The sequence below is a fragment of the Staurois parvus genome, unplaced genomic scaffold (assembly GCF_062004578.1).
Source record: "Staurois parvus isolate SC_StPar_1 unplaced genomic scaffold, SC_StPar_1.0 ptg001089l, whole genome shotgun sequence".
NCBI lineage: Eukaryota > Metazoa > Chordata > Amphibia > Anura > Ranidae > Staurois > Staurois parvus.
In genome coordinates this window covers 1,251,410-1,273,411 of record NW_028318885.1, presented here as the reverse complement: position 1 = coordinate 1,273,411, position 22,002 = coordinate 1,251,410, and the positions used below count along the sequence as shown (strand labels likewise).

The 22,002-nt window shown below is 41.8% G+C and overlaps 1 protein-coding gene across 2 annotated transcripts in view; it reads left to right on the top strand.

Annotated features, from left to right (window-relative positions):
* SEC23A (SEC23 homolog A, COPII component) overlaps positions 1-19,716 on the top strand; it is a 128,181-nt gene extending 108,465 nt beyond the window's left edge. For both annotated transcript variants that reach the window (XM_089658685.1, XM_089658684.1), the window contains 4 exons: positions 2,219-2,305; positions 2,410-2,565; positions 10,655-10,720; positions 14,964-19,716. In XM_089658685.1, the coding sequence (XP_089514811.1) occupies positions 2,219-2,305; positions 2,410-2,565; positions 10,655-10,720; positions 14,964-15,053 (399 nt within the window). In that variant the 3' untranslated portion in view covers positions 15,054-19,716. The remainder of the gene's footprint in view (positions 1-2,218; positions 2,306-2,409; positions 2,566-10,654; positions 10,721-14,963) is intronic.
* The last annotated feature ends 2,286 nt before the right edge of the window (positions 19,717-22,002 follow it).

Here is a 22,002-nt window from a genome sequence, read left to right as displayed (position 1 = left end):
CCACACTGAAATTCCGGCGCCAGGGAGAGAATACGCCTGGTGAAACCATCCGTGGTGAGGACACCGCTGGACCGAGGGACAGGTAAGTGTCTGTATTTTAAAAGTCAGCAGCTACAGTTTTTGTAGCTGCTGACTTTTTTTTTTCTTTTTAGGTGGAACTCCGCTTTAAAGCAAGGTGGATATAGACATCAAATCCTTTATGGGTCTTGTTTTAGATCATAATTAATATGCAAATAAAAGTCCACTCAGCTTTAGAAACCTAATCAGAGCTGTCCATAATTTATATAATCCAAACAATTATGCCATAGAAAGTATAGAAATTTTTAGTTTATAGGCAGGACCTTTTTAATGGCATCTTTACAGTACATTAAGGGAGGCTTTTATATATATAGTATAGTAGCCTAGTAGTCTATGTGATAGAGTTCATACGGCAATGGCCACTCGGGGTACAGGACTTGAAACCGTATTTTTAGCTTTGGTTTTTGAGGTATTTCTGCCATATCAGGAACCAGTATAAAATCCTTGCTCCTGTGTAATGTAGGCAGTTGTATAATGATTCAAAGTGCTCAGATGCAATGCTGTTAAATATTTACTTTCTATCTGTGACCAATATTCTGCACAGGGCAAACCACTAATGTACTGTTTAATGATGCAGGGCCTTGCATTCCCGTAATGTTAATTGCAAAAAAATGATTAACCTCAGGCTCAGCAGGAGCCAAGGGTGGCATTTCTAGGTGCCAGAGCAGTGTTTACATTCAACATTGATAAACGATCAATCATCATTTCTATGTTCAGCTGTACAGATATTTGCCTTCACCCAGTGTCCAGCCTCATTGCTAGACATCAATTACCTTCATCATTAGTCATGTGTACAGAAAGCATGTTTAAGAATTCTGTGTGTTGTGTCCTCGTTTCTTGATTCCAGTGGGGGCTACAGATAGACCGATATCTCACTAACAATGACAAGTAGAGAGATGTCTGCTCATCCATTTGATTAATGGCTAAGTACTACTGATAGCGTATGCATTGTTGTACTTAGGACACACATTTTTGAATGGATAATGCATCTGTTATAGTGCAGAGTGCAGGCATCTTTGTGCAAAGTACACGTAGTGAAGTGCAGGGCATACAAATCTCTAACAATTGCTCATGGTGTGCAGTACATAGCACAGGTAGCCATATACTCTAGTGCATGAAGTGCAGTACAGAGCACAGGCAGTTCTGTGGTGAGTACATACAGTACATAGCACATATATTTTTGTGGATAGTACATATAGGGCAGTACAGACAGTTCTCTGGATAGTGTCATATAGCACCATAAAAAGCACGGACTGTTCTGTTGGTAATACATATAGTGCAGTACAGAGCAAAGACAGTTCTGTGAAGAGTACATGCAGGGTACTACAAGAAACAAACAGTTATGTGGATAGTACATGCCCTGATGATCAGTGCCGCCCGCAAGTGCCCATCAGTGCTGCCCACAAGTGCCCAGCAGTTCCCATCGGTGCCACCCAGCAGTGCCCATCATTGTTGCATGTCAGTGTCAGCTCATCAGTGCCGCCTATCAGTGCCCATCATTGTTGCATATCAGTGCTGCCTATCAGTGCCCATCATTGCTGCCTATCAGTGCAGCCTCATCAACGCACATCAGTGAAGGAGAAAAATTATTGGTTTGCAAAATTTTATAATAAAAACAAAGAAAAAAATTTTTTTCAAAATGTTTGAAAAATGTTTTTTTGTTTATAGTGCAAAAAATAAAAAACCCAGTGGGGAGTACATACCACCAAAAGAAAGCTCTATTTGTATGAAAAAAATGTCATATGGGTACAGTGTTGCATGACCGCGCAATTGTCATTCAAAGTGTGACAGCGCTGAAAGCTGAAAATTGCCCTGGGCAGGAAGGGGGTATAAGTGCCCGGTAGGCAAGTGGTTAATGTATTCTTGTGGTAATAATACATGCATTATAAAGCAGCTAGAATTCATTCCTGAATCTGTTTAGGCATCAGCCTCTTGTTATCGTGTTAAAGCTAGCAGTCTGAAACGGCACACTGTTAACTCATAAAGGGTGTTTATTTAAAAAAGAAAAGTTAGGACTCAAATCCTTTGTAAAACATTAACCTGGAGAGAAATAAAGCATGCATCTATGTAACAGAAACCTATGTGTGAGGTTACCCTAAATCCCATGATGACACCATTTGTCTACTTGATGTGATTACAGCCAGTATTACTGGACAGCAGCAGTATACTTCCAGACAGGATCCTATTGATGGACACGTTTTTCCAGATTCTTATTTATCATGGCGAGGTAAGTCTCGAGCTATAGGCTACCGTCCGTTTTTCCACACATTGTTCCTGTTTATGAGCAGATCTAACACTTTAACATGTTAACCTGTGTCTGTTGTTATACAGACTATTGCACAGTGGAGGAAGGCAGGATACCAAGACATGTCAGAGTATGAGAATTTCCGTCACTTATTACAAGCTCCAGTGGATGATGGGCAGGAAATACTTCACTCTCGTTTCCCAATGCCTCGTTATGTAGATACTGAGCATGGAGGAAGCCAGGTAAGAGCCAAAACTTTCATAGCAGGATCTACAGTTTACTATGTGCACAGCAGTTTTTCACAATTTTTAAGTAAGCTATCCACTTCTTTAAAAATAAGTAAGTTTAACTTAATATTAACTCTACTATACAGTGATGCAAAATGTCACACAACTACTCACATGTGACATAGGGGTAAATCTGCTTCTTTAATCTCTGCTTAAGGTATTACCAGTCAGATCCAGTATTCTAAGGCTGGTGTGAATATGATTGATGACTTTGAGAAACCCAGCACTGTGGTATGAGGCTGTCTGTATTGAAAAGGTAGCAAGAGGTCTTCAGTGGGTGGACTTTATTACAAACAGGTTGCAAAAAAGGGGTTCTTTTTCACTTGACTGAAATAAATGTGATAACAGTGTATGTTCACCTAAGATTATGTTTTCTAGGTGCTCTGAGAAGCTTCTTTACAGCTAGGGAAACCATTTTTGAAATATCAGGCAACAGTAGAGATGTTTATATTGTTTCGTCATAAATTTTTAATGGAAAAAAATGGCCAATTGGCAACTGTAGGGCAGTTTTCACAAGCATAGATGATCCCAGATCCTCCTCTTCTGGGGTCCCCCACTGATGCTCCTGGCTTCTCCTTTTTCTGTGTGCGCCACCATAGCAAGACGTTTGCTATGTAGGTGCATGTGCTGGCTTGCGCCCAAGCCAGGCTGTGTGCATCCATAGACACACGTGGAATGGCTCGATCCTGCCCCCTGTTCCCTCCTCACAGGCTTTGACTGACGGTAGTAGGAGCCAATGGCTCCCGCTGCTGCTTAGTCTCCTGTGAGAAGAGAGAGAGGGGCAATGAGCTGCTGCAGACAGGCACAGTGCTGGATCCATATTTAGGGGGAGGGGACTGGGGTCAGCAGCTATTGAAATTTTTTTTACCTTAATGCAGAAAGCTCACCAGACCTCAACGCCCTTGACTTCTTTTTTTGTGGGGTATGCTAAAGGAGAAGGTATACTCAATGAAAAATCACAGATATGAATCCCCTGAAGGAATGCATCATGAACGAATATGCTCAAATTGATTGAAATGTGCAGTTACTGCATCAGGTTCATGTGAATCTTGCAAAGTGCATGGAACTTTGTATCACAAATGGTGGAAATCACATTGAAGATGTTATTGATTAATATTCCAATTAAATAAAATGTTGAAAAATGTATTGAATATATGCATTTTGCCTATGTGTCAGCGCTGAGCAAACCCTTTGGCGCTATATAAACTCGTAGTAATAATAATAATAATAATATGTGTCCAGACTTTAGGGACACCCTGTATATACCAAACTATATACTGGGTATAAATATTCAACTACTGTATGAGGTTACAGATATTCTGCTCACATTGTCCAGAGCAGATCTGAGAATGGAAACTTGGAGAAATCCAATGGATGAATTATGACCATTAGAGGTCCAAACAATAGGTAGTAGTCACAGCAGAGTTTTGCTATTTTCATGACATATAAAATATGTTTGTATGTTTGCCAGTAGCTAAAACTCTCATTGTCTTTAATCCAGCTATAACGGAGTAATTATTTAGTTTTAATAAAGCATCAGAAACTAAATTGTAGAGAAATTGTTAGTTTATGTTAGAAAAAAAGGTGTTAGGTAAGTTCTAAGCATGAGATGTATATAAGAGGTCCTTGTTTATTTTCATATATGGCATATATAACAAAAATCATCAATTAACTGTTAATACAGAATAAGACCAAATACCTAACGGTGTCGAGGGAGGAGCCTAACCATGGCGGCGCCGGAGAGCACGATGTGAGTGCTCTCCGACAGCCTCCAAGCCAGACCACCACGGAAACCCCCGTCTGCTTAGTCCTGTGGAGACCTACCTGAGTTAGGTGGTCTCCAGGGGGAGAGACGCCAGCGCTCTGAAGGGACGGGAGCCGAGCAAAGGGAGGAGAGCGTGCTGCGGAGATCCGCGATCAGCTGCTCGGTTGCCGGGGAGATGGAGTAAGGAGGAGTGAGCACGTGGGTTGGCCGCAAGGGAGCTCTGGGAAGCTGAGACGCTGGCCGGTTCCCTGTCAAGTGCCGGGTCCCAAACAGGAGAGCGGAGACGCCGGTTCAAACCCCAATCCTACCATACAGGAGAGGAAAGAGGAACAGGACCCACAGTGCATAGGAGACCCTGCAGGAATCCCCCAGAGACATTGGCCAGATGTAATGAGTGGACGGCTGAGGATCTATGTCGACCCACTGGGTGAGTGGGTGAAGAAGGGTGAGTCCACACGCAAATAATTGTTTAAGCATGCTGACCTGTGGGAATGGACTTTGAAATTGCCTATAAAGAAAAAAGGGGGATTCCCAGGGGATTTGGAAAGTGAACAGTGGGAAAAGAAAAGGAAGTGTTAAATTGACAGAGCCTGTTTGACATCATTACCCCAATATACAGTTTAAAATTTCCCCCTGATTAAAGAGCACAGTCAGTGCAGAAGATATGAAGAATAAAAGTGTTAAAGGTAGTGGGCTTAAAGGGTCCCAGACGGGTACAATTAAAAAATACACCTCCCAGGGGAATGCGACTCCAGAAAGGGCCAACAGTGGAAATGAAAAAGGGGAAATGGAAACCTCCTTAGAGAACAGTCCTAGATTGTCATTGGGCCCGGAAAATAGTAACCAACAGTGGAAAGAAAATTCCGTGAGGATAGACCTGGTAAAAGATCTACAAGTGCCAAATAAAAGAGAGATGGCTGAAATGTTTAAGGATCTGGAAAAAACTATTAAACAAGAAATGACAAATATACGTCAGGATCTAGGACACCTGCTAATGAGAACGGAAGAAATGGAGGGAAAAATTAACAAACATACCCAAGACATAATAGACTTAGAAAAAAAGTCCGCTTTGATGAGGAATATGCAGAAACAACTGCAGTATAAAATAGAAGTACAGGAGAACAGGTCCAGGAGAAGCAACCTGAGGATAAGAGGAATCCCAGATATCCTGAAAGGGGGAGAATTACAAGAAATAGTCTGCAAAATGTTAAATTCCATCATGGACAGACCTGTAACAGAGGAACTTAAACTAGTTGGAGTTTTCAGAGCAGGAAAGCCCCAACAAGGTAAAGCGAAGGAACAATCAAGAGATGTGATTGTTCAGTTGCAAAAATATGGAGATAAGGAAGAGATTTGGAGAAGGACTAAAGGAAGAACAACTATTCAGTATGGAGATATAAATTTCCAGATTTTTGCGGATTTATCGCACGAGACTTTGTGGAGAAGAAGAGCTTTGAGGCCCCTGTTAGAGCAGATGAGATCAAGGAATGTGCAATACAGATGGGGTAACCCAGAGTGTTTAATCGGATGGAAGAACGGTGTTACAGCATTTTTGAGATTTCCTGAGGACTTAAGAGACTTCTGTGACAGACTGGAATTGCAGAGAATGAGGATCAGTGGGTGGGAAACAGAGATAGAAATAGGCTTTGGGGGAAAAGAAACATGGCAGGAAGTAGGTAGGGGAGGGGTAGCGAGGAGTTAGTTGGGAGAGTGCACCGCTAAGGTTAAAGAAACAAAACAGGCATGGGAAACCGTGGTGGTTGGAGGTGGGGTAAGTCGTACATGGGAGGAGTTCAATCCCCAGGTATAAAAATCAAAGGTGGGTCCATTACCACAAATGATTGATAGGCGGCTTGAAGGCCTAAATAGGGGGGGGGCGGGGGGAGGTGGAGTGAGTAGGAGAGGTGAGAGTGGGAGGGTAATTAGGGGGAACGGGGGGGAGGGATATGATAAGAGGATTAGGGGGGGCCTTAGGGTTAAGTCTCTGCATGCTAGAGTGGGGAATAAGAATAAATTGATACAAGACTGATGGAAAACTTGCGATTTTTAACATATAATGTAAAAGGTCTGAACTGCCCAGGGAAGAGGTTTAAAGTTTTCAAGGAGTTACAGCACAGAGAGGCTTCAGTGGTTTTTCTGCAGGAGACTCACTTAGAAATTAAATCAAATGTAAAGCTGTACTCAAGAAATTATCCAACATGGTTCTGTGCTGATTCCCCAATTAAAAGAGCTAAGGGTGTAGCAATAGGGTTTGCAAAGAATATAAGGTGGGAGATTGAAGATAGAGTAACAGACCCGGAGGGGAGATTTCTATTTTTGAAGGGTAGATTACAAGAACAGAAATGTACTATTGTGAATATTTATTGCCCAAATAAGAGACCGGAGGTATACCTGAAGGGAGTTCTGAGAAAATTGATGGCATTTAAGGAGGGTCTTCTGATAGTGGCGGGGGATTTGAATTTTTGCATGGACCCACAAATGGACACGACTTCATCTGTGCAGAGAGAGGGAGGTAGAGCTTTGAAAAATCTGAAGGGCGTGTTGTATGATTGTCAATTGGTGGATATTTGGAGGGTGACACATGGAAAAGAGAGAAATTACACTTACTTTTCTAATGCCCACGGGATGTATTCCAGATTGGACTACATATTAGTTGACCACCAACTCATAGATAGGGTGGACAAAATAGAAATTGAAGAGATTTCTATCTCTGACCATGCTCCGGTTACATTGAAACTGAGGTGGGAGAGATGTTTGTCAGGAGGGACAGGATGGAAGTTGAATGAAGCTCTCCTTCTAGATCCGGAGGTCGACCGGAAAATTAGAGTAGAAATCAAAAGATTTTTTCAGGAGAATGAGACAGGGGAGGTGTCGGTGGCCACAGTGTGGGAGACCCATAAGGCCTATATAAGAGGTATACTGATTGCGATCGGGGCAAAAAAGAAAAGGGAAAGAAGAGAGAAACTCACTGGACTGTTAAGAGAAATAAGTGAATTGGAGCAGATACATAAAATTAAAAGAACAGAGGAGATAAGACAGAAGATGGTAAAAAAGAGAGAAGAACTAGGGTTTTTGATGGAGGAGGAGAAGAGAAGAATCTTTAATAAAGTTGCTAGTGAGAGATATAGATGGGCAGATAGGCCAGGTAGATATTTGATGAGAGCTCTGAGGGAAAAGAAAAATAGAAATTATGTAGAAAAAATAAGGACCCCTAACGGAGAAATGGTTTATTCTACCAAAGAGATCACTACAGTGTTCAGAGAATACTATAGTAAGCTGTATAATATTGCCCCTCAAGACCTAGTCAATATAGGTGGGAAAGAGAGTAGAGAAAAAAGAAGAGCGTATCTTAAAAACGCAGGATTACCGAAGTTAAATGAGGATCTTTTGAATTCCCTAGATATGGAAATAACACAGGAAGAAATAAAAAGTGCATTAAAAAGTACCATAAAGGTGAAAAGTCCAGGCCCAGATGGTTATACAGTGAGGTACTATAAAAAATATAGCGACTTGTTACTACCAAAAATAGAGGAATATATGAATGCCCTGGGAGGAGAGATGGAGATGAGACGGGAATCTTTACAGGCTCATGTGGTATTAATTCAAAAGGAGGGGAAGGATGCTTCTCAATGCTCTAGTTATAGACCAATATCACTTCTGAACATCGACACAAAGTTATATGCAAAGGTCTTAGCAAATAGATTAAAAGATCTAATGCCAGATTGGATCCAGCCAGATCAGGTGGGATTTGTGCCAGGAAGAGAGGGTAGAGACAACGGTTTAAGATCTCTGTTGCTTATCCAGAAGGCCAAGAAGGGGAAACCGCCAGTAGTGGTGCTTTCGATTGATGCTGAAAAAGCATTTGATAGAGTAAACTGGAGCTTTATGATGGATACCCTGGAGACTTTAGGAGTGGGAGCAAGAATGAGAGAGTGGATAGGAAAGCTGTATAGAGAGCCTTCCGCGGTTATAGTGGTTAATGGGGAGAAGTCAGATACCATAGAAATGTCAAATGGAACTAGACAGGGATGTCCACTGTCCCCATTGCTGTATGTTCTGTCGCTGGAACCTTTGCTGGCAACAATTAGGAAGAATATAGATATAACAGGGGTGAAGATAGGAGGCGAAGAACATAAAGTGGCAGCTTTCGCTGACGACCTGCTGTTTTATGTGGGAAATCCGAGGATAACACTTCCCAACTTAATGAAGAGCTTAAAGGAATATGGGGAGCTAGCAAACCTGAAAATTAATCCATCAAAAACTGAGATCTTAAATGTTAATCTCCCAAGTAGTGAAAAAGAAAAAATACAAAAAGAATTCTCTTTTATATGGAAAAATAGAGAGATAAAGTATTTAGGGGTTAAATTATCTGCTTCTCATACGAATTTATATAAGTTAAACTATATTCCACTCTTAAATGAGATCAAGGAGGAATTAAGGAAAATGGGAAGAGGTAACCCGTCTTGGATAGGGCGTATAAACCTGATAAAAATGGTAATTGTACCTAAAATCTTATATAAATTTCAGATGGTCCCAGTTAAAATCCCGGAGGCATTCTTTAAAGTAATAAAAAAGATGTTAACAAGATATATATGGAAAAATAAAAAACCTAGAATATCATATGACCTACTGAGTAGAAATAAGGAGAAGGGAGGATTGGGAATGCCAGACATAAAGAGGTACTATAGAGCTGTAATCTTAGCGAGAATGTACGATTGGACACATAACCCAGAGGGAAAAAGGTGGGTTAAGATTGAGAATGATTTAAGCGGATCTACCTTGAGTAAAAATATATGGGTCCCAGCAAAGTATAGAGGTTTAAAAGATTCCACGAGTGTTTTCACAGTAAATGTTTTTAAGGTGTGGGATAATTTGCACAAATATATGAAATGGGATTTCAACTCACAATTAATATCACTTAGGAACACAGATTTTTTTCCCCCAGGTAGGGAAGAGAGTATAGGAAAATGGTTCAAAAAAGAGGATATTCAACTGAGAGATATAATGGATGGACAGCAGTTGAGAACACTTAAGGTCTTGAAAACAGATAAAAGAGAACTTTTTATTAAAATAGATGAATGGAGATATCACCAATTAAAACTCTTTGTTAAAAATCTTCCGAAACCTTTGAGAATGAGAAGGGATTGGAATCCGTTTGAGAGGTTGTTAGATGCACGTGGAGATGGGAAACGGGGCACAGCTAAGGTATATAAAATTCTCACCGAGTTAGTTACACACACAAAGCCACTGTATATAGCAAAATGGGAAAGAGACTTGGAACTAGAGTTAGATGAGGAAAAACAAGGGAAAATATATAGGTTGATACACGAAAATATAAGTATGAGAGAGGTGGAGGTAAATTATAAATGTCTATCGAGATGGCACATTGCACCAAACGTGGAACACAAGATGAATGGGGGAAAGGTTTTAGAGTGTTGGAGGGGATGTGGAAGAATAGGTACCTTATATCATCTATGGTGGGAGTGCCCAATGATACAAACCTTCTGGGAGAAAATAGTCCAATTAATTTCGATAATCACTGGGATAAAAATAGGATTGAACCCTGAGGTGTGTCTATTACATAGTACAGATCTACCAGTAAATAGATATAAAGACTCTGGTGTATGGCATTACTTGAATGCGGCTAAAGGTCTGATTCCTAGGTTTTGGCATAGACCAGAGATACCGAGAGAGGAGGACTGGGTAGAAAGAACAAATCAGATATGTAAGATGGAGAAATTATACTACATGCAAGTAGACAAGATGGGGTTATTTTTTAAGAAGTGGAGAAAATGGGAAGATTTTGTAGCAAGATCTACGAAGTAACATCTTAGGAGGAAGTTCTTGTATATTTATTTAGGGAAAAGTTATTAGAAGTATGCAGAGTGGGAGGGTTTATTAATTGGGAAAATGGAGGCATTGTAGGGGGGGGGGGGGTTTTGGGTGGGCGTTCGGGGGTGGTTGAGGGAAGAAATTAGGGGTTGTAAAGTAATTTTAGGGTTTTGGAAAATGATCTTTTTGTATATGAAACTGATGAAGAAATGTGTATATTATACTGAAAATAAATAAATATTTAAATTAAAAAAAAAAAAAAAGACCAAATACCTAACAATCAAATCAGTTTGCACATTTGATTCTGTTTAATGAAGATGTAGTATCATAGAGAGAGAGTGGGAATATATTTGGATGCCCACTGTTCTAAATGTATTGATTTACAGTATGTGGAATGTAAATTTGAATAGGCCTACATTGAATCCTAACATTTTAATTATTTCCTAGGCTCGTTTTCTGCTATCAAAAGTGAACCCGTCACAAACGCATAACAACATGTATGGCTGGGGACAGGTCGGTAACCAGTTGTTTTTTTAAATTCAGTCCAGTTTTATCAACCTATTACTTGGACCCATCCTATTGTTCAGGCATGTTTTCCATTGTTCTCTCATCAGAGAGTTTACACATGTTATGCAGGTCATTTCCAGGCAATTGCTCAAATATTCCAGCATGTCCCTCTGAGCTCAAAAACCCATTAATTTGGTTGTGTATTGTTAGATATGGCAATGCCTGCCATCAGCTTGCAACGGTTATCCTCCGCTCGAGCAGATGTGGTTCAGAATTTTTTACCAGGACCTTTCAATTTTATCGAGTCTTTGCTGAATGACAGAATCACGCTAGCAAAACTGTGCATATATGGAAGGAACAACAGACCAAAAGATGAGACCAAATTCATTTATTGATATGTTAAAAGTTAACCAGCGTATTTTGGAGGTCACAGGCATTCCCCCTTCATAAGGGCCTCAGTTAAAAATGAGAACCTTGAGTGGACTCGAAGTAAAGGCTTTCCTGCTTGAATCTGCAGGAAAGCTGATTGCTCGATTAGGATTCCAGGCCAGCAGTTTCTGCATCAGCAGTCAAAATAAGATAAAATAAGTTTTCCAAGGTTTACAAGATGTCAGCACCCCTGCAGCCATTCCGGTGATTTGAAATCACTACTTTTCTCCTTCTCAGTCATTGCTTCCAGAACAGACTTGATGGATTCTGATTGGTCAGTGTTGTCAGTGTGAGTACAGCATGGATTGAGGTGGTGGGGAGGGTGTTCAATGTTCACTTTTGCTTACAATAAATGTCTGTAATGTCACCACAGAAGGGTGTATCCATAGATTCCCACTATAGTAATACTCTTCAAACAGACAGGGATTCTTCCTGTTCTTTGTTCGTGCATTAGAGACAATATTAACACTTTTCAGAATATTGTTTAATAATAGACAAGGTAAAGTGATGCAAACAAACTAAGTACATAAAAAGAGACCATAATGCAACAGCAAAACAAAAAGGTTTTAGGAAGTAAATACTTAGAGTCCTGGTTCTGTGCATTCAGCAGAGTCCAGTCAATGGGCAAGATGGATCTGTGGCTATCATAGATATTGACTGATATTCCTTGTGTTTGATATTAAAAGAGAGATCCAGACTGCTGATGTAGCCACTCTTTTCTTGTCCATGAGAAGCGTGTTGACAGAAGTGATCTGACCAATCAAGAGGTCTGAGGAGTGGCTGATGGGATGCCCCCATGTTTATGATGATGTAGGGGCCCTCCCACAGATACAGTTTTCTATAGATTTCAATATCTTTGAATACAGTCTGGTAACTTGTATATTATTGTCCAGCATGAAATTACCTATTGTTACAGACTGTCATGGCTGACTTAGGAATTCTGAAAAACTTTGCCCTTTCACGCAGTCTATTGAGGGGCCCAGTCGACAATATCATCACACCAATCACCCTCCCTCCTCAGATTTTCCCTCTGAAAATAAATCACCCACCCCCTTCCTTGTGTCCCCCAGTAGCACTTACTGGGCCAACATTTCTCCCCATCCCCTCCCAATCATCCCAAATCTGCTACCGCCCCCACCAGATCCCTCCTAATAGTACTTAATCCTCTTCTTCTTCCTAATTCCTAGTACTCTCATACTCCGCACAAATGTTTGTTACACTGCCCTCCCGTGACCCAGATTCAGACATTACAGAGCCAGTCCAGGTTCTGCAGGGATCCCAACAATAATGTCAGGATCTGCCTAGATGCCTGACTGGCAGCATGCTCAGCCACTCAGTGCACTGCTGAAATAACATTAGTTTCTAAAGAGGCCATTCACATATATGTAGTGGTATTCCGATGCTATTTTTAAAAGGGTCCTGAGTGAGTTTAGTGCAGTGAGGTGCAATTTGTACCTACATAGACTTGAATTGAAATCATTTATCTGTTTTAAGATAACATGATTCAAGTATATTTTCTGCAAGTCTTTGCTTTGTTTCTTATCTCCCATCCCTGGTCCATGTCAGGAGTGAGACAGAGAGAGAGACTGACTAGGAATTCTGCCAAATCACATCAGAATTGCACCTGAATCAGTGAACAAATTATATGGATACAAAACTGGCTAAAAGATGGTATTCAGAGAGTAGTGGTTAATGATTCATACTCTGAATGGTCTAGGGGTGTCAGTGGTGTACCCCAAGGTTCAGTGTTGGGACCCTTACTTTTTAATATATTTATAAACAATATAGGGTCTGGAATTATAAATCCCATTTCAGTCTTTGCAGATGACACCGAGCTGTGCAGTGGAATAACGTCCTTACAGGATGTCTCCAATTTACAAGCCGACCTCAATGCTCTGTGTAATTGGGCAACTATGTGGCCAATGAGGTTTAATGTTGATAAATGTAAGGTTCTGCACTTGGGGGTGAAGAATATGCATGAATCATACATAGTGGGGGGGGGGGGGTACAACTGGGGGAATCAATGGTGGAGAAGGATCTGGGAGTTCTGGTAGATCACAAGCTTAATAATGGCATGCAATGCCAAGCTGCAGTTTCTAAAGCGAGCAAAATCCTCTCTTGAAATAAAAGAGATATAGACTCCAGAGAGAGAGATATCATATTACCCCGGTACAAATCATTAGTAACACCTCATCTGGAATATGCAGTTCAGTTTTGGGCACCAATTTACAAAAAGAACATTGGGGAACTGGAGAAAGTACAGAGAAGGGCAACCAAACTGATAAGAGGCATGGAGGAGCTCAGCTATGAGGAAAGATTAGAGGAACTGAATTTATTCTCTCTTGAGAAGAGGAGATTAAGGGGGGATATGATCAACATGTATAAATACATCAGTGGTTCATATAGTGAACTCGGTGTAGAGTTCTTCATCCTGAGGTCATCACAGAGGACAAGGGGGAACTCGTTATATCTGGAGGAAAAGAGATTTGATCTCCAAATACGGAAAGGTTTCTTCACAGTAAGAGCTGTGAAAATGTGGAATAGACTCCTTCAAGAGTTGGTTCTGGCCAGCTCAGTGGATTGCTTTAAAAAAGCCCTGGATTCTTTCCTAGATACACAGAATATAACTGGTTACTAACATTTATAGGTAAAGTTGATCCAGGGAATATCCGATTGCCTCTCGGGGGATCAGGAAGGAAATGTTTTCCCTGCAGTAGCAAATTGGATCATGCTTTGCTGGGTTTTTTTTGCCTTCCTCTGGATCAACTGTGGGTATAGGATTATAACTTTTTTTTTTTTTTGGTTGAACTGGATGGACTTTTGTCTTTTTTTTCAGCCAGACTAACTATGTAACAACTACCCCTTGAAATCGCACTAAAACCATCAGAAAAATTGCACTGCATCTTTGTGAACCTGTTGAGACTGTTGAAAAGGCAAATAAACTTAAAAATTTAGTTTTTTTTTTAGTGTCTTCTAGGTGGATCACATGTAGCTGGCCAGGCCATTATTTCTGCTGCTTATAAGTAGGGGTGGGGGTAGGTATACTCCAGGCCTCACAGTGTGGTGTTTAGCTGTGACTGCCTGAAATATAGATAGATAAGTAGGAGAATGATAAAAAGGTGCATCCCCAGGGCTCCTTTGGGTGCAGGCAAGGGGTGGGAGGGCTGGGTTGTAGTGGGGAGAGATGAGACCAGTGTGGAGGAGAGAGAGAGAGATAATAGGATCATGATATTTGATCCTAATGGAAGGAAGCAAAATGTCTTTCCAACTGCTACATTTATATTATTTATATATCAATGTATTAGACACTTCCTGACCGCTACATATAGTTTTTGACTTTTTTTTTTTTTTTTGTACTGTGCTTTTGAGTTAAGTTAAATATGACAACTTTTTACCCACAAACACCAATTGTATCACCTTGAGGAAGTGGCAATTCAAAGCCACAAAATGCTATTTGGTGAAATAAAGTAATTGGATGTTTTATTAAAGGAGATGGCTTGTTCCTTTTCTTTGAACATCCACGGGTGCCTCTGCCAGTCGGTGCAAAAAAAGCCTATCAGTTGTTCGACTCTTCCTACCAAACCCTGCATGTGAGTGTCTTGCAAACAGCAGGTGTAAATCATTACAAAGAGCTCTGTATACCTGTCAGGGATGCTGCACAACAGCTCTCTGACTCACAGGAGTTTTCAAACTGCAGCAGAATATGCTACAAGTGTGTTTCATGATCTCTGTAGGTGGGCTTAAGACCTTCATTTTTTATGCAGAACTTCTATTTTCCTTTCACAAGCACTTCAATCAATCTACATTTCTCTTCTCACAGGAGTCTGGAGCCCCTATTCTCACAGATGATGTCAGTCTACAAGTTTTCATGGATCACCTGAAGAAACTAGCTGTTTCCAGTGCTGCATAATACAAAATCTTTCTGAATGGACACAATGCCCCAGAAAACATTTGGCTTGTAGGTCCCCCCCCCCCCCTCCACTAGCCTCCATCCTGACACTGCACAAGATGCTGGAACTCCACCTGCTCACCCCTCCTGTATTTATTATGTATGCACATACCACCTAATCTCTCCTGGCTAGAGCTTCTCAGCTCTTTGTACTTTGTTTTATTACTATGACTTTAGTTTAAACTGAACAAATCTTTCATGAGCAAGAAGAACAAAACCAGACCATTTTTTAACTACACAGAGATCAATTGTTTGACTATTAAACACTACACACTGTGAAATGTGTTTACATTGGGGATGTGTTCGGAGGATTCTTTTACAAGTACAGTTTCAAACAAGAATATAAAAGTACAAGCACTGGACCCTAACATGAGAAGGTGTTTTTGAGACACAGGCAGCTCTTCAGAGACTGATGGGCTTGAAAAGATCTTCAGAATATCAGTAGTAGGTATAGTAGAAGGATGAGAGCATTACAATAATGTTTCCATTCCAGTAGGTTTTTATTGATCGCTGTAAATATTATATAATTTATAATACAATATTACACATCATTTTATGTGATATTTGCAGCAAATTTAAACTTCCTGGATTTAAAATTGTATTATAGGGCTTACACCATTCTACTGTACAAAAGTGTTACTAAACCGAGGACCCTGCAGTCACTATATCTGGTCTCCCACAGTACAGAGAACATGGAAGTGCAATTATTTTAGTAAATATAAACTGCTAAATACCTTTTCTCATCAGCAGTTAGAGCAGTCTTGTGACTTCTATCAGTGTCCAGCTGAGCACGTTAAAGCTTGTAGGAGGAGTTTTCATTCTGCTCTAGGGTAAGGCAGGACCCCTGACCTCTGTTTGGACAGTGCTGACTGGCCCTTTGCTGATCACGTGCGCACTCGCAAGAAAAAAAAAGAAAAAGTCTCTAGCAATACACACCAAACTGAGCATGTGCAGAGTGTATCCACACAATATGTCTTATCAGGAGATAAGAGGGGGACACTAGAAGGGTTGGATCAGAGAACACAGGATCAAACAGAGGTTTTACACAATACAGAGAAATAACCCCTTAGGTTCCACAGTGAGTATAACATTTTACATAAGTATAAGATTTTACTGTTGTGGGTTTAGTAACACTTTAAAGCAGACTATAAGGCCTCATTCACATGGGTATACTTAAATGTACGCCCATGAGAGGACTGTGTTTGTTCACATAGGGATGCCAGGGGTTCTGTGCATTCCTGTGCAGGCAGTCTCACTCATGTCAGTTGTGATGCAGCAACTGTACGGACACAGCCGCTGGTCCCAATTTGCCAGCTGCGCACCCGAAGACATTTACGTTGGTGTCATGACTTGCTGGAATACACAGGCTCAGCTCTATATTTAAAGTATAACTATCCAAAACTCAATGAAAACGATTTGCCTTTAGAGTGGAGATGGATTAGACCGCTTATCAGTTTTTATTGCTGTCTGTGCCCGTTAAGGAGATTCACCCTCTCTATTTTTGCTGTTTAGCATTATTAGTGAAAATAAAAGTAAATCCCAAATTTTGGGTTGTCCCTAGAAAAGTATTAGAGGGGAAATCTTCCAATGGGGAACTCAAATTAATTTGCAGGGATTTCCTCTCACTTCCTGTTTGGCTGTGGGACAGGAAGTGATGAGTATTCTACACAATGGGACATTGATGGCAAAATCTGACGGGTTATATCCCTCCATTGCTCTATTCAAAATGAAAAGTTTTGTCTATAGTTCTATTTTAAAAGAATAATTTCCATCTCTGCCCAGTGCAGAAAATTGCAGTGTCTTCCGTGCAGACCTTATGTAAACACAAGTCAGTATTCATGATTATGTTGCACTTAGCCTTTTCATTGTATTCAGTTTTGCGTGTACTTTGTCATTTTATGTTTTACATTGATCACTTTCTCTGTCTGAGGCATCTTTCTCATCTTGAACCAGTAAGCAGGTTGCAAGCGCTGCTTACCGCCTTTTCATTTTATTACACTGAGCCCTTTATAGGGAAACTAGAGGAGTGGCAGGTGCTTCTGTTGCCCATAACAACCCATCTGATACCAGATTTTACTTCTGCAATGCAGATTAAAAACATCTGATTGGTTCCTGTGGGCCTTTTGTGTTTTTTTGTCAGTTTTTATAAATCATCCTCATCCTTTACAAACTACAATTTGAAGGTGTTTATTATCCCAGACAAGACGTCTCTTCTTAGTTTATCTTTCATATGATGTCAGTTCTGTTTATGTTTACATCGTTCTGCCTAAATATTGCTGCCTATAATAAAACATGCATTTTCAGTATAGTTGTTTTTTTTTTTTTTTTTTTTTTTGGTGTGTTCATTTCCACATAGAATTCTTGTTTCCAAGTGTGATTCTCTGCAGCTTTCTGTCATCTACTAATGTTGGTGTGTAAAGAGCAGGAGTGTCTGCTTTGAGAACCACTTTCCCACAGTGATCTGAGGTCAGCTTCTAATACAGCACCTGCAATTTGAAGAGAGCTCTTCATTTACTATATACTGTAGGCAATACACAATTCTTATTTCAGACACTTTACTAGAGAAGATGATTTAATAGCTCTGCTACTCTCATCGATGTAAGTATGCTGTCATTACAAGATCTTATATCCAGTTATACCTTTCATTTCTGTATTTCAAACCATGTGAATAAACTGGTATATTCACAGTACCTCCTTTACATTTATATGGTGTCCTCTGTCTTTCTAAGTTTAAATGTGATGTGAAATATGTCCATCCAGCACAGTGACTTTGTTTTAATGCTTTTTCAGAGAATGCTACTGCCATGCTATCTCACTGTGTGCACTGTAACTGTTATGTGTTATATCATTGGTAAGTTGAATAGGTTGAAGGATTGCTTCTCCATTGCAGATCAGAAGTTGGCTTTAACAGAATTGTACTGCAAGTATATAATGGATGGCAAGCGTAGCACAAGTTATGTATGAATTTCCTAGTTCATGGGGTGATGTAGCCACCAGACTGTTAATACTGGTCATGCTCCTCTGCTTCCAAATAGCTGTTTGAGCTTAGAAGCTGGAGGAAGAGTCCTCTGAATGATGCTGCTCCATGAAGTGCCTATCTCAAGCTACCTTCCCACCAGGGAGAGGCAGCACTTCCTTTTTAAAAAGTGCCTAATTCTTTTCTTTGTGTAAGATTTTAATATAGAAAATGGATATTTAAATGATGTTGCAAAATGTACAAGGCTTTATGTTTTGAATTGAGTACTGAGATGAGAAACTACAATCTTGTCACAATATGACATCACTGAATAATTCAATTTAAAATATATAGTTAGTTAAATTGGGTTCTGTAGCCATTTATCACCATCCCACCCAGTGCCATCTTAATAACATCATGGGCACCTGGGCAAAGTAATGCAATGGGGCCCCTACCAGCTTGCATTAGGTGTCCCCCCCTCACAGTACTCCCATGCATCTGGTGTCCCTCATCATAATGCCCCCATACATTAGGTGTTCCCCATCAGTGTCCTCATACATCAGCTGTCCCCAATGACAGCGCTCCCATACATCAGATCCCCCCATCCTAATGCCCCCATACATCAGATCCCCCATCACAGTGTCCCCATACATCATGTGTCCCGCATCACAGTGTCCCCATACATCAAGTGTCCCGCATCACAGTGTCCCCATACATCAAGTGTCCCGCATCACAGTGTCCCCATACATCAAGTGTCCCGCATCACAGTGTCCCCATACATCAAGTGTCCCGCATCACAGTGTCCCCATACATCAAGTGTCCCGCATCACAGTGTCCCCATACATCAAGTGTCCCGCATCACAGTGTCCCCATACATTAGCTGTCTCCCATCACAGTGCCCCCTTACATCAGATGTTTCCCATCACAGTGTCCTCTTACATCAGGTGTCTCGCATCCATTGGCTGTACTCCCATCACGCTGTCTCCATACATCTGGTGTCCCCCATCATAGTGTCCACATACATCACTGTTGTCCTCCCTCCCCTCTTGTACTCAGAGCCCCCTGTAATGATGGCAGTTCCTCCTTCCTCTCCTGTGCCAAATCTGAGATGAGGTCTCAGTGTGGATCTTTTCTGCTCCCTGTAGGAGGTTGGAGAAAGCCGAATCCTCCCTCCTGCAAAAGACGGCCATTGCTCCTTCTTCAGACACTCCCGTCAAAGAAGAGTGGCACCAATGAACCCCCCCCCCCCAACACAGTGCCTGCCCCCCTTCCCTTGTCCTGGCTTTGATCATGGGCCGCCCCCACATGCACCTGGGGCCCCTAGGCAGTGCCTATTCATTAGAATAGCCCTGATCCTACCCACACTGCTCTCTTACTCTCCTTTCCTGTTTTTTTTCAGTGATAGAATCTATACATGGGGAGGTAAGGAACACAGGAGGGGTGGATTATACATTGGCCATGAGCATTTGGGTCACTTCCGCTAATTCAGCACCCCACATTTTAAGGGAGAATGTCCAATTGGGCAAAACTAGTCAGGATAGACTCTCACTGCCGACCTTGCGCCGTTGCATGATTCCAGGTTGTTAGTAAGTGTTTAATATTTTTTCGCTGTCACATTGTGTTAACTGATAACTGGCTCTGTTCTACAATAAACCTTTATTTAAATTACTACACTATCACTGGCTTTCTGTTGGCTTCTTGGTGAGCTCTATCTGTTACAGCAGGACTTGGCTTTTGCTGCTGCCTAAGAGGAATGATCCTGGAGTGGAAGTGCATACACCTGGGGAGGATCTGTGCCTGAGAAACATGCCGTGTCTGCTGTACTCATTACAACGTATGATCTAACGATTGTGTATTTGATTAGGGTGGTGGCGCTCTGTGTTTTCATTACACTACAAGGATCTATTGGATAGTGGAAGATCTTTTTTTTATTTGAATATACAAGGGGCATTCAGTCAAACCGGGACTTTTTAATTTTAGAGGTATAAAAAGGGATGCTAGCATGGCAGTAGTAAGTGGCAAGTGTGTCCTATTACTGATAGGCGGCACTCATGCCATAGGCAGTCCAGAAACCGTTCGTCAATATGGCAGACAACAGCGTGTGGTGATGAAGTTTCTTGTGAACGAAGACGGAAAACCCGCTATCTACAGAAGACTTCAAGCACAGTACGGTGAAGAGACGCTCAGCTGAAGAAAGACATTTAAACGGTGTAAACATTTAAAACATGGCTGTGCGTCCGTCAGTGACGATTCCAGCTTTGGTGATTCCCAGAATTTTCTACTCCGTGGTACCACTATTAACCACTTCTTGACCACGCTATAGCAAATGATGGCTACAGTCTGGTCGTCCAGTTCTGGGAGGGCATCATATGATGTCCTCCCAGAATGCGCCCAGCGGCACGCACCAGGCGTGGTCTGTGATAGATGTGTCCTTTTGGGCACAGCTGATCACATGACACGGTAAAGGGCCAATCACAGCAGCCTTTTACCACATGATCAGCTGTGTGCAATCACAACTGATCACCATGTAAATACACTTGCTGGTTATCAGCAGTACTTTCCTCACGCTGTCACAGTATGAACAAAGTAATGCCAATAACTGGCAACTGTGAAAGGAGACCACTACACTGAAAATCAGGGCACTGATTATCAGTGCAGCCTCAGCAACACACATTAACCATTAAATCCTCCAGAGGATTTACGCCCACCACACATTAACCATTAAATCCTCCAGAGGATTTACCCCCCCCCCCCCCTTCCTGATCACACCATTTTTTGCATTACGGCTCTGACAATAACCGACAATTGCATGGTCATGTAACGCTGCACCAAAATGAAGTTTATGCCCTTTTTTCTATAAATTATTATTATTATTATTATACAGTATTTATAAAGCGCCAATAGTTCACTCAGCGCTGTACATTACAAAGGGGGACAGACCATGTGACAGAACAATACCAATACAATGCAAAACATGAGGGGATCGAGTGCCCTGCTCTTTGGAGCTTACAATCTAGGAGGGAGGGGATGGTGGCACAGGAGGAGATAGCTGTGGGGGATGGAGTGGTAGGAAGAGTGGAGGAGGTCGGCAGGTTAGCAGGGGGTGGGGTAGGCTTCCCTGAAGAGATGGGTTTTCAGGGTGCGCCTAAAGGAGAGGAGAGTAGGTGATAATCTGATGGGTTGGGGCAGGGAGTTCCAGAGGATGGGTGACACCCTGGAGAAGTCCTGGAGGCGGGCATGGGAGGAGGAGACCGGGGAACTAGAGAGAAGGAGGTCTTGTGAGGAGCGGAGTGTGCGTGCTGGGCGGTACTTGGATATTAGGTCAGTGATGTAGTTCGGGGCAGTATGGTGGACAGCTTTGTACATCAGTGTTAGGATTTTGAATTTGATCCGTTGCCCAATCAGAAGCCAGTGGAGGGATTGGCAGAGGGGGGTGGCGGAAACGGAGCGGTTGGAAAGGTGAATGAGTCTGGCAGCCGTATTCAGGATCGACTGAAGCGGGGATAGCCAGCGGCGAGGCAGGCCTGTGAGGAGGGAGTTGCAGTAGTCGAGTCGTGATATGATGAGGGAGTGGATGAGCTGTTTAGTGGTTTCTGGAGTTAGGAACGTGCGGATTTTGGCGATGTTGCGCAGGTGGAGTCTGCATGAGTTTGTTAAAGAGTGGACTTGGGGCTGGAAGGATAGGTTGGAGTCCAAAATGACACCAAGTACTCTGGCCTGCGGGGCGGGTTTGATGGTGGCGTTGTTGGACATGATGGAGAAGTCAATGGGGGGTGGTGTCCGGGCTGGAGGGAAGACAAGAAACTCCGTTTTGGAGAGGTTCAGTTTAAGGAAGTGGAGCAACATCCAGTCTGATATGTCGCTCAACAGGTGTGTGATTCGGGCGGAGACCGAGGGGGTGAGGTGGGGGGTTGAGAGATAGATTTGTGTGTCGTCGGCATAGAGGTGGTAGTT